General features: G+C 45.8%; 1 protein-coding gene across 1 annotated transcript in view; it reads right to left on the bottom strand.

Moving 5' to 3' along the window:
• Positions 1-1,088: 1,088 nt before the first annotated feature.
• The window catches only part of ddah1 (dimethylarginine dimethylaminohydrolase 1), a 117,491-nt gene continuing 106,587 nt past the window's right edge, over positions 1,089-11,992 (bottom strand). Inside the window, exons 5-6 of the mRNA XM_041840111.2 lie at positions 3,866-4,009; positions 1,089-1,645 (exon numbers count right to left, since the gene is read on the bottom strand). Coding sequence (XP_041696045.1) covers positions 1,529-1,645; positions 3,866-4,009 — 261 coding nt within the window. The 3' untranslated portion in view covers positions 1,089-1,528. The remainder of the gene's footprint in view (positions 1,646-3,865; positions 4,010-11,992) is intronic.

Genomic DNA, 11,992 nt, shown 5'->3' with positions numbered 1-11,992 from the left:
AAAGTTATGAGAGTATATCATGAGTAACGACAAGCATTGGTCATACTTAAACATACGTCACACAGCACAGGGCATGGAAGTGTGCTCAGTCCTTTATAAAGTGGGCACAGCTTAGTTTAAGACAGGGTAGGAAATTAACTTTTATTTAGCATCCTTTGACATTTTATTTTCAGGGGAATTTTGTAGTTAATTTCCTACCCTGGGTTTAGACTTCAGAATCACAGTTTAATAATAAGAGGAATTAACCCCTTGATCAGCCGGATGGAATAACTAGCACCACCCTCACTGCTAGGGATCATCAACATTCATGTCCAATAATCAATAATAATTCATTTTTTATCAACAATTATGTAAAGTAAGAGAACTCAGGTCTCCATGGCAAACAGAGAGGACAAGCTCACTATGACCATTTCTAGATTATTAAGATAAGGGCAATTCCACGGTTACGGAATTACGCTGAGACTCCGATTTTTCACTTTAAAATGTATGCCAAACAAAAACCATTGATTTCAAAGTTTAACAAACCATAGAACTCTATGCACAATGACTACTTTGAACAATTTAGTAAAAAAAAAAAATGCAACGTTTGGACAGAATTACGGTAAAATCTCCCTCAGTTTTATTCTGTTACTAAACTTTGTATCTGCACAGTTTTACCTGTAAATGTGTTTTTGTAAAATAGTCTGTGGAAATTTTTAAAAGTAGTCCTTGTGTATAGAGTTATGTGGTTTGTTAAACTTTTAAATCAATGGTTTTTGTTTGATATACATTTTAAAGTGAAAAATCTGAGTCTCAGCGTCATTCCGTTACCATGGAATTGCCCATAACTAGGTGGATTTGATTTAATTCCTTTCTCCCCCTCAATAAGAACTTCTACTTGTTATGTGGCATGAATCATGATGAATTGAATGTAAAAATAAATCATTACAAATATGTATAGAGAGTAATCAGCAGTTGATTGTAAATATATTAGCGTTTTATATTCTTTATAAACTGGCTACTGCACCATGCATATCCTGTCCTAACTATACCGCAACATTATATAGCTCCTCCTTAAAACTATTCTATCAAACAGACTGTCCTTTTTGCCTCTCCAGTGGTATTATAAGGGGTTGTTTTAAAGGGTTGTAAACATTGACCAGTAAGCAGAGGGATTGATTGACACATGAGCACTTTCAGAAGGGGAGGGGGGTTGGTAACCTGGATACCAGTTTGTTTTCAGGGGCAAGACAGCAGAAACAGACTGGCCAGAAACAGACTTGCACCCAGGCTAGGTAGTTGAGCTTCTCAACAGGGCAATGTGGCAGCAGTGGGCCGACCCTGCCCTGAGAGCAGACCTGGGTTAAAATACTATTCGAAATCATGTCAAATACTTTGTGTCTGTGCTTGATTGAGCTTGCCTGGCTTAATAATTGCCCAATAGTATAGTCCAAAAACGGCAAACCTGGCACATCAAAGTATGTCAAAGATTTCAAGTAGTATTTGAAGCCAGGTCTGTCTGAGAGACCCCTAACGGAGCATGCTCAGATCAGACTTTGGCTTTCATGTTGATGAGAACGGAGCAGCAGGTGAGGGCTCCGTCCACCTTCACCTTCTCCATGTTGGACACTGGGATCAACATGTGATCCTTCAGCTTCTCAAACACCTGTGAGAGAGAGAGAGAGAATATTGATATACACCTCAGCTCAGCCTCTCCAGGACAATAACAAATGATGGTCCCTCCTCAGACAATAGTTTGAACAACACTACCCACTAGAGAAGGTAGGAGACTTCACCTTACGTAACTTTAGTTTACAGGCTTTGTTTATTTTACAATGATTTGGGAGCACTTACGAGGGATAGAAATCTAAGGCATTAAGAATGAACATTTAGGTAGAGAAGAGGTCTCAAAAACAGAGTGAGAAATATTACGTAATCTCCAAAAACCCTCATAAAGCAATATGTCATCCTGTGGAGCCCCTCCAGAAGAAAACCACTGTTTTCCTAAGAGCCTTCCAAGCCAGAATATCTCTCTCTCTCTCTCTCTCTCTCTCTCTCTCTCTCTCTCTCTCTCTCTCTCTCTCTCTCTCTCTCTCTCTCTCTCTCTCTCTCTCTCTCTCTCTCTCTCTCTCTCTCTCTCTCTCTCTCTCTCTCTCTCTCTCTCTCTCTCTCTCTCTCTCTCTCTCTCTCTCTCTCTCTCTCTCTCTCTCTCTCTCTCTCTCTCTCTCTCTCTCTCTCTCTCTCTCTCTCTCTCTCTCTCTCTCTCTCTCTCTCTCTCTCTCTCTCTCTCTCTCTCTCTCTCTCTCTCTCTCTCTCTCTCTCTCTCTCTCTCTCTCTCTCTCTGAAACAAAAGTTTCAAAATATTTCCCCCCTTCTCTCTGCCATACTAAAAGCCTGGGCTTGCTCTACCATAGGGGCCACAAGCAACCCACCCAACTCTGGCTATCAGATTCTCCAGCCATGATGCAACAGGTCTACGTAGAACAGGGATAAAGCCCATCAACCATGGGAGGGGGGTCATGAGGTCAGAGGGGCAAAGCACTTTAGCCAAACTCCTCCACAACATCACTAAATCGGTTCCCTTTTCTACATTTGTGCTCTCTCAAGTGTTTCTGTTTTTATGGCAGTGAATCGGTGCTTTCCAGCTGGGTTCTTATTACTGTGGTTGAAATGTATTATGTCAGGCCAGGAGAACTTCACTGTGGGGGCTGGCTATATTTCACTGAAACATTTTTCTAGTTGACTACTTTATCTCTCTGCTCAGCTTCTGTGGCAGTCACCACTCCAGACCCTAAAGTCGCCCTCCTTTGCCCCCCCGTCAACCCCCCACCCTCTCCCATGACCTTCTGCCTTTGTTATGTAACGTTGCTAAAAATAGCTGGAGCCAGAGTTTTTGGGACAAGAATGTTTAGTGTTTATAGTGTTAGAAAACAGAGCAGTAGAGCGGCTTTGCAGGCAGAGTGAGTGTGTTGATAAATCTCTCTCTCCTCTTCCTCTCTCTCTCTCTCTCTCTCTCTCTCTCTCTCTCTCTCTCTCTCTCTCCCCATCTGAAAATGGGATCAGGGGACTGCATGGTTGCAGCTCTCAGAGGAAAAACTTCACACAACCAAGAACCAACCACTGTCTCTCTGTCTGTCTGTCTTTCTGTCGTGATTACTGTTATATAGATGTAAGGTTCAATCATGCTGCTTTTGAAATATAGAGAGAAAGAGAGAGAGAGAGTGAGTGAGTGTATTTGTATGTGTGTGTGTGTGTTTACATGGAACTGTGTCTGACACATAGAGATGTATCCCTATGGTCTGACATCCCTGATGATTGGGATTCCAACACCTCTACATGAATGATTCTTCATCACACAGCTGGTGCTCAGAGGCAGAAAGTGTCCCAAGCTTCCATCCAGGTCCCATATGAATACACACGTCACCACAGTGGTCTGATACAGGAAAGAGAGGCAGTCACTCTGATTTTATAATGTTTGGGTTGAATTCCCTTTCAGCCAATCCTCAAGGAAAATATAATAGTAACCCTTTGGAAATTGGACAACAGTTCCAAATCCAAAGAGACATATTTCAATAAATGCTTTGTACTAAAAATAAATGTTCAAGTTTGGGTTTTAACCACAGAGTACATTTGAGGTCTTGGGGCTGTCTGTGCAGATTGCAGGGTGTTGGTGATGTGGTACCCAGGGGCCCATAGTAAGATACTGTGATGTGTAGTGACACTGAGGAATCTAAATGACATGCCATGCCTAACCGCTTCAGAGACAATAACATGTCATTCACTGCTCCCATACGAGCTGACATCTAAGAGTCACAGGGTGTGTGTGTTAGTGTATGTCTGCATGTGAATATGCGTGTATAATGTGTGTGTGTGTGTGTGTGCTCACCTTGGCACTCTCTGGGAACTCCTCTGGGGTGCAATGTAACAGTACATGGCCTTTGCCAGGGAGGTTCATATAGATGGTGTTGGCTGCAATGTCATCAGGCACCGTCAGCTTGTCATAACGATGGTCACTCATCTGCTGCATGATCTATAGACACAAAGGAAGACAGACAGACAGATGAATGGTAAGCTGTGAGGGACACACAGCACCACGGTTCAAATTCCCTCCTAAACTCCTTGGACATTGGCCAAAACCCTCTGGTGTTTGTAGATCTGTAAGGTGTAAGGAATATGGTGGGAGCTTCACTACTACACTGCTATACCTTTCCAGGCAATCATTGAAGGGTAAGGTCCAAGGAGGAGGGGTAGGGAGCATATTGGTGCCGGGCAAAAAAGAACCAGACCCTGCTGTTGCTGCCTGCTCAAGTCCTAACCTCCAAACCTCTATTTGGGCGGCTGGGCCTTAATGGAGAACACAGACAGGGGCAGACAGACTGACTGACATTCTTTCACAGCAGATGTCATGTAATGTATGTAATCTGCCGAGTCGGGCTGAGGCTGGGGGGACGAGAAGCAATGAGGATGTTATGACCTGAATGCAGAGCAGGTGTGTGTGTCTCCAAAATGTTTACGACCTGAACATCTGTAGATGCCTTAGAGGAGAAGGAGGAAGGAGAATGAAAGTAAACCAAACAACATTAAAAAGGTATTTTCACAAGTGGAGCATGAGATCTCCCCCAGGATAAGGACTGTTGATTTAGCCTGGGTCAGATCCTCCTCCTGTCATCCTCTCCTTTCCACTCTACTTTTTTGTCCATCCTGTCATCTCTTCTCCTCTTCTCCCTCCTCTTCCCCCTCCTCTTCTCCCTCCTCTTCCCCCTCCTCTTCCCCCTCCTCTTCCCCCTCCTCTTCCCCCTCGTCTTATCCCTCGTCTTCTCCCTGCTCTTCCCCCTCCTCTTCACCCTCGTCTTCCCCCTCGTCTTCTCCCTCCTCTTCTCCCTCCTCTTCCCCCTCCTCTTCCCCCTCGTCTTCTCCCTCCTCTTCCCCCTCCTCTTCACCCTCGTCTTCCCCCTCGTCTTCCCCCTCGTCTTCCCCCTCCTCTTCCCCCTCCTCTTCTCCCTCTTCTCCCTCCTCTTCCCCCTCCTCTTATCCCTCCTTGTCTTCTCCCTCCTTGTCTTCTCCCTCCTTGTCTTCTCACTCCTCTTCCCCCCTCCTCTTCCCCCTCCTCTTCTCACTCCTCTTCCCCCTCCTCTTCCCCCTCCTCTTCCCCCTCCTCTTCTCACTCCTCTTCCCCCTCCTCTCACCCCTTCTGCTCTGCTCTCCTTTTTAAATAATGCAGAGGGAGAAAGGTTGAGCTGGTGTGTGTGTGCTTGAGGAGAGTTAGGGTTAGAAGGGTGTGTGTGTGTGTGTGTGTGTGTGTGTGTGTGTGAGGAGGGTTAGGGTTAGATGTGTGGTTGTGAGTGTTTGTGGTGTTGATCCATGATGATAAATCTCTCAACCCCTCACAGTGCTCCATGTGTCTCTGTGCTTTATAATGTGAACAATGAGCTTTGTGGCTCGGCCTGTTCACACATTCCACTCTACCCTGGGTTTGACTGCTGTGTGTGTGTGTGTGTGTGAGAGAGAGAGAGAGAGAGCATGTGTGTGTGAGTATGTGTGGTCCTAAATGAAAACACTGTCCATGTGCGTGACCGCGAACGCTCTCCTTCACACACAGGAGGATTAGCTGTCTGTCTGGAGGGAGAGACAGACAGAGAGAGAGACTATCACACCATACTGATCAGCCTTCACTCAGTCAGTTTTAAAATAGTAATTTTCTCTTCTCTCAAATCCATATCGGACACTGATAAGGGAGAGAGGGAAGTTGTTAAATTGGCTGTTTTCAAAAACACACAAATAAAACAGTTCCTATCCAAAAGGCTTCCAAATCCTAATGGACCAGGGATCAGGGGAATGGTTATTAGACTGTAATAGTTTCCTGTTGATGTCATTATTTTTGATTGGTCCTTGACACACATTTCTTCCCAGACAACAGACTTATTGGCTAATGTTCCGTGTTTATTCCTGTCCCCTTAGGCCGGCGTCTAATCAGGAAGCTGAATGCGGGGGCACAAGTGGTGGTGTGTGTGTGTTCAGGGTTCTGCTGCTCCTCATGATCTGTTTAGGCCTGGGGCTAGACATGAGGCTGGGGCTGGACCTGAGGCTGGGGCTGGACCTGAGGCTGGGGCTAGACCTGAGACTGGGGCTGGTCCTGAGGCTGGGGCTAGACCTGAGGTTGGGGTAGACCTGAGGCTGGGGCTGGACCTGAAACTGGGGTAGACCTGAGGCTGGGGCTGGACCTGAGGCTGGGGCTAGACATGAGGCTGGACCTGAGGCTGGGGCTAGACCTGAGCCTGGGGCTGGACCTGAGGCTGGGGCTAGACCTGAGGCTGGGGCTAGACCTGAGGCTGGGGCTAGACCTGAGGCTGGGGCTAGACCTGAGGCTGGGACTAGACCTGAGGCTGGGGTAGACCTGAGGCTGGGGCTAGACATGAGGCTGGACCTGAGGCTGGGGCTAGACATGAGGCTGGACCTTAGGCTGGGGCTAGACATGAGGCTGGACCTAAGGCTGGGGCTAGACCTGAGGCTGGGGCTAGACCTGAGACTGGGGCTGGACCTGAGACTGGGGCTGGACCTGAGGCTTGGTAAAGTGCTGGGGTATTGGGCCTGAGGTATAGGTCTGGGGTATAGGGCTGGGGCCTAGGGGGGTCAGTGGTGGGCCAGTCAGTCAGGGAGTCCTGGAAGCGTGAGTCGACCAGGAGCCCTAGCCTGCTGGAAAGGTAGAATGTGGTGAGAGAGAAGGAGCATTTCAGTATAAGTAAGAGAGGGAGTATTTGCGGGAGATGACTTCACGGCTGAGGATTGGCAGTGATAGCAGTGGAGAGCCACGATTGTTGTGAGTGCGTTCAGATGATGGAATTCATCCGGTCCACGTCCTCAGTCCTCAGCTTGGGAGGGCTGATCATTATATGACTGCAGACTATGCAAGGCACACACACAGACACTCGCACACAGACACACACACACTCACGCATGCAAACACGCACAAACACACACTGGCTGCCACATTCGGGTGCCGTCAACATACCGTATCCAAACCATGACTCAGTATCAGGCCAGACATGGTGACATGACAATATAGTCATAGCCTGCTCTAATAATAAAGTCCCAGTTTGGTCTGTTGACAACACAACACAACATACCAACCTTATCCCTGCTCATCTCATCCCCACTACTTCACTATTAAGATTAGGGGTGCATTCACAAAAGCTCACCCCAAGGGAATCCAGCCAGCAGGCATGTAATATCATTAGATTAGAGCTACATTCACAACAACAACACCTTTACGTTCATTACAGCTACAGTTTTAGAACACCTACTCATTCAAGGGTTTTTCTTTATTTTTACTATTTTCTACATTGTAGAATAATAGTGAAGACATCAAAACTATGAAATAACACATACATTTGAAGTCAGATGTTTACATACACCTTAGCCAAATACATTTAAACTCAGTTTTTCACAATTCCTGACATTTAATCCTAGTAAAAATTCCCTGTCTTAGGTCAGTTAGGATCACCACTTTATTTTAAGAATGTGAAATGTCAGAATAATAGTAGAGAGAATGATTTATTTCAGCTTTTATTTCTTTCATCACATTGCCAGGGGGTCAGATGTCACGACTTCCGCCGAGGCTGCCTCCCCTCCTTGTTCGGGCAGGTTTCGGCGTTCGGCGTCACCGGCTTACTAGCTACTGCCGATCCATTTATCATCACTCCACTTGTCTTGTCTTCAATCACAAACACATGGTCCTTATTCCCTCATTAGTCATGGTATAAGTGTTCCCTCTGCTTCCTTGTCTGTGTGGGTGATTGTTTGTGTTTGTGGAGGTTAGTGAAGCTCGGTGGAGCTCGTGTAATGTGTATCGACGGAAGTATTTTTCCCGTGTGCCCTGTATTCTCCAGTGCGCCTGGTTTGTGCCCTGGAGTGTGTTTGACGCATTTCTGTGTAAACCTGTATTTTGCGGATTAAAGCCTGTTATTCTGTGATTTACCCTCCTGTGCCTGACTCCTTCATCACCACCTCATCACATCAGAAGTTTACATACACTCAATTAGTATTTGGTAGCATTGCCGTTAAATTGTTTAACTTGGGTCAAACGTTTCGGGTAGCCTTCCACAAGCTTCCCACAATAAGTCGGGTGAATTTTTTCCTCCTGACAGAGCTGGTGTAACTGAGTCAGGTTTGTAGGCCTCCTTGCTCGCACACGCTTTTTCAGTTCTGCCCACAAATGTTCTATAGGATTGAGGTCAGGGCTTTGTGATGGCCACTCCAATACCTTGACTTTGTTGTCCTTAAGCCATTTGCCACAACTTTGGAAGTATGCTTGGGGTCATTGTCCATTTGGAAGACCCATTTGCAACCAAGCTTTAACTTCCTGACTGATGTCTTGAGATGTTGCTTCAATATATCCACATCATTTTGCCATCTATTTTGTGAAGTACACCAGTCCCTCCTGCAGCAAAGCACCCCCACAGCATGATGCTGCCACCCCTATGCTTCACGGTTGGGATGGTGTTCTTCGGCTTGCAAGTTACCCTCGTTTCCTCCAGCATCTTCACAAGGTCCTTTGCTGTTGTTCTGGAATTGATTTGCACTTTTCACACCAAAGTACGTTCATCTCTAGGAGACATAACGCGTCTCCTTCCTGAGTGGTATGATGGCTGCGTGGTCCCATGGTGTTTATACTTGCGTACTATTGTTTGTACAGATGAACGTGGTACCTTCAGGCATTTGGAAATTGCTCCCAAGGATGAAACAGACTTGTGGAGGTCTAAAAAAAAAAATTCTGAGGTCTTGGCTGATTTCTTTGGATTTTCCCATGATGTCAAGCAAAGAGGCACTGAGTTTGAAGGTAGGTCTTGAAATACATCCACAGGTACACCTCCAATTGACTCAAATGATGTCAATTAGCCTATCAGAAGCTTCTAAAGCAATGACATCATTTTCTGGAATGTTCCAAGCTGTTTAAAGGCACAGTCAACTTAGTGTATGTAAACTTCTGACCCACTGTAATTGTGATACAGTGAATTATAAGTGAAATAATCTGTCTGTAAACAATTGTTGGAAAAATTACTTGTGTCATGCAAAAAGTAGATGTCTTAACCGACTTGCCAAAACTATAGTTTGTTAACAAGAAATGTGGTTGAAAAACGAGTTTTAATGACTCCAACCTAAGTGCATATAAACTTCTGACTTCAACTGTATGTAGTAACCAAAAAAGTGTTCAACAAATCAAAATACCTCAACTAGCCGGTGCCCCCGCACATTGACTCTGCACCGGTACCCCCCTGTATATATAGCCTCCCTACTTTTTTTCTCAACACTTTTTTGATTAAAAATAAATGCACTGTTGGTTAAGGGCTGTAAGTAAGCATTTCACTGTAATGTCTGCACCTGTTGTATTTGGCGCATGTGGCCAATACAATTTGATTTGATTTGAAAATATATTTTATATTTGAGATTCTTAAAATAGCCACCCTTTGCATTGATGACAGCTTTGCACACTCTTGGCATTCTCTCAACCAGCTTCACCTGGAATGCTTTTCCAACAGAATGCTTTTCCACATATGCTGAGCACTTGTTGGCTGCTTTTCCTTCACTCTGCTGTCCGACTCATCCCAAACCATCTCAATTGGGTTGAGATCGGGGGATTGTGGAGGCCAGCTCATCTGATGCAGCACTCCATCACTCTCCTTCTTGGTAAAATAGCCCTTACACAGCCTGGAGGTGTGTTGGGTCATTGTCCTGTTGAAAAACAAATTATAGTCCCACTAAGCCCAAACCAGATGGGATGGTGTATCGCTGCAGAATGCTGTGGTAGCCATGCTGGTTAAGTGTGCCTTGAATTCTAAATAAATCACAGACAGTGTCACCAGCAAAGCTACCCCACCCCATAACACCTCCTCCTCCATGCTTTACGGTGGGAAATATACAGCCCTCTAACCAATTGTACTATTATGTGTGTTTTTTCGCATTATTTGTAATTTATTCTGTACATAATGTTTCTGCCACTGTCTCTTATGACCAAAAAGAGCTTCTGGATATCAGGACAGCGATTACTCACCTCGTATTGGACAAAGATTTTTTCTTCAATGAGTCGGACGCAAAGGATATCCTACAGACACCTGACTAGGCCCAAATCCCCGTCATTCGCATGAGAAAGAGATATCGTGGACGTAGGTCAGGGTGCCTTGTAAGGATCCGACGGTGAGCGAGTAAACTGCCTCTTCCATCAATCCTATTAGCCAATGTTCAATCATTTGAAAAAAAATTGGACGACCTAAGATTAAGGTTATCCTACCAACGGGACATTAAAAACTGTAATATCTTATGTTTCACCGAGTCGTGGCTGAACAACGACATGGATAACATACAGCTGTCGGGATATACGCTACATCGGCAGGATAGAATGGCTGACTCCGGTAAGACAAGGGGTGGCGGTCTGTGTATATTTGTAAACAACAGCTGGTGCATAAAATCTAATACTACGGAAGTCTCAAGGTTTTGCTCGCCGGAGGTAGAGTATCTCATGATAAGCTGTAGACCGCACTATTTACCAAGAGAGTTTTCATCTATATTTTACGTAGCTGTCTATCTACCACCACAAACCGATGCTGGCACTAAGATTGCACTCAATGAGCTGTATAAGGCCATAAGTAAACAGGAAAACACTCATCCAGAGGCAGCGCTCCTAGCGGCCGGGGACTTTAATGCAGGGAAACTTAAATCCATTCTACGTAATGTGCAACCAGAGGAAAAAAAACTCTAGACCACCTTTACTCCACACACAGAGACGCATACAAAGCTCTCCCTCGCCCTACATTTGGCAAATCTGACCATAACTCTATCCTCCTGATTCCTGCTTATAAGCAAAAACTAAAGCAGGAAGCACTAGTGACTCTGTTAATAAAAAAGTGGTCAGATGACGCAGATGCTAAGCTGCAGGACTGTTTTGCTAGCACAGACTGGAATATGTTCCGGGATTCTTCCGATAGCATTGAGGAGTACACCACATCAGTCACTGGCTTCATCAATAAGTGCATCGATGACGTCGTCCCCACAGTGACCGTACGTACATACCCTAACCAGAAGCCATGGATTACAGGCAACATCCGCTCTGAGCTAAAGGGTAGAGCTGCCGCTTTCAAGGAGTGGGACTCTAACCCGGACGCTTATAAGAAATCCCGCTATGCCCTCCGACGAACAATCAAACAGGCAAAGAGTCAATACAGGACTAAGATTGAATCGTACTACACCGGCTCTGATGCTTGTCGGATGTGGCAGGGCTTGAAAACTATTACAGACTACAACGGGAAGCACAGCCGCGAGCTGCCCAGTGGCACAAGCCTACCAGACGAGCTAAATCACTTCTATGCTCGCTTCGAGGCAAGCAACATTGAAGCATGCATGAGAGCATCAGCTGTTCCGGATGACTATGTGATCACGCTCTCCATAGCCGATGTGAGTAAGACTTTTAAGCAGGTCAACATTCACAAGCCCGCAGGGCCAGACGGATTACCAGGATGTGTACTCCGAGCATGCGCTGACCAGCTGGCAAGTGTCTTCACTGACATATTCAACATGTCCCTGACTGAGTCTGTAATACCAACATGTTTCAAGCACACCACCAAAGTACTTGTGCCTAAGGACACTAAGATAACCTGCCTAAATGACTACTGACCCGTAGCACTCACGTCTGTAGCCATGAAGTGCTTTGAAAGGCTGGTCATGGCTCACATCAACACCATTATCCCAGAAACCCTAGACCCACTCCAATTTGCATACCGCCCCAACAGATCCACAGATGATGCAATCTCTAATGCACGCCACACTGCCCTTTCCCACCTGGACAAGAGGAACACCTACTTGAGAATGCTATTCATTGACTACAGCTCAGCACCATAGTGCCCTCAAAGCTCATCACTACGCTAAGGACCCTGGGACTAAACACCTCCCTCTGCAACTGGATCCTGGACTTCCTGAAGGGCCGCCCCCAGGTAGTAAGGGTAGGTAACAACACATCTGCCAC

The sequence above is a fragment of the Coregonus clupeaformis genome, chromosome 20 (genome assembly GCF_020615455.1).
Source record: "Coregonus clupeaformis isolate EN_2021a chromosome 20, ASM2061545v1, whole genome shotgun sequence".
In the NCBI taxonomy this organism is placed as follows: domain Eukaryota; kingdom Metazoa; phylum Chordata; class Actinopteri; order Salmoniformes; family Salmonidae; genus Coregonus; species Coregonus clupeaformis.
Note: the sequence above shows the minus strand (reverse complement) of the source record. Positions and strands in the feature narration are given on the sequence as shown.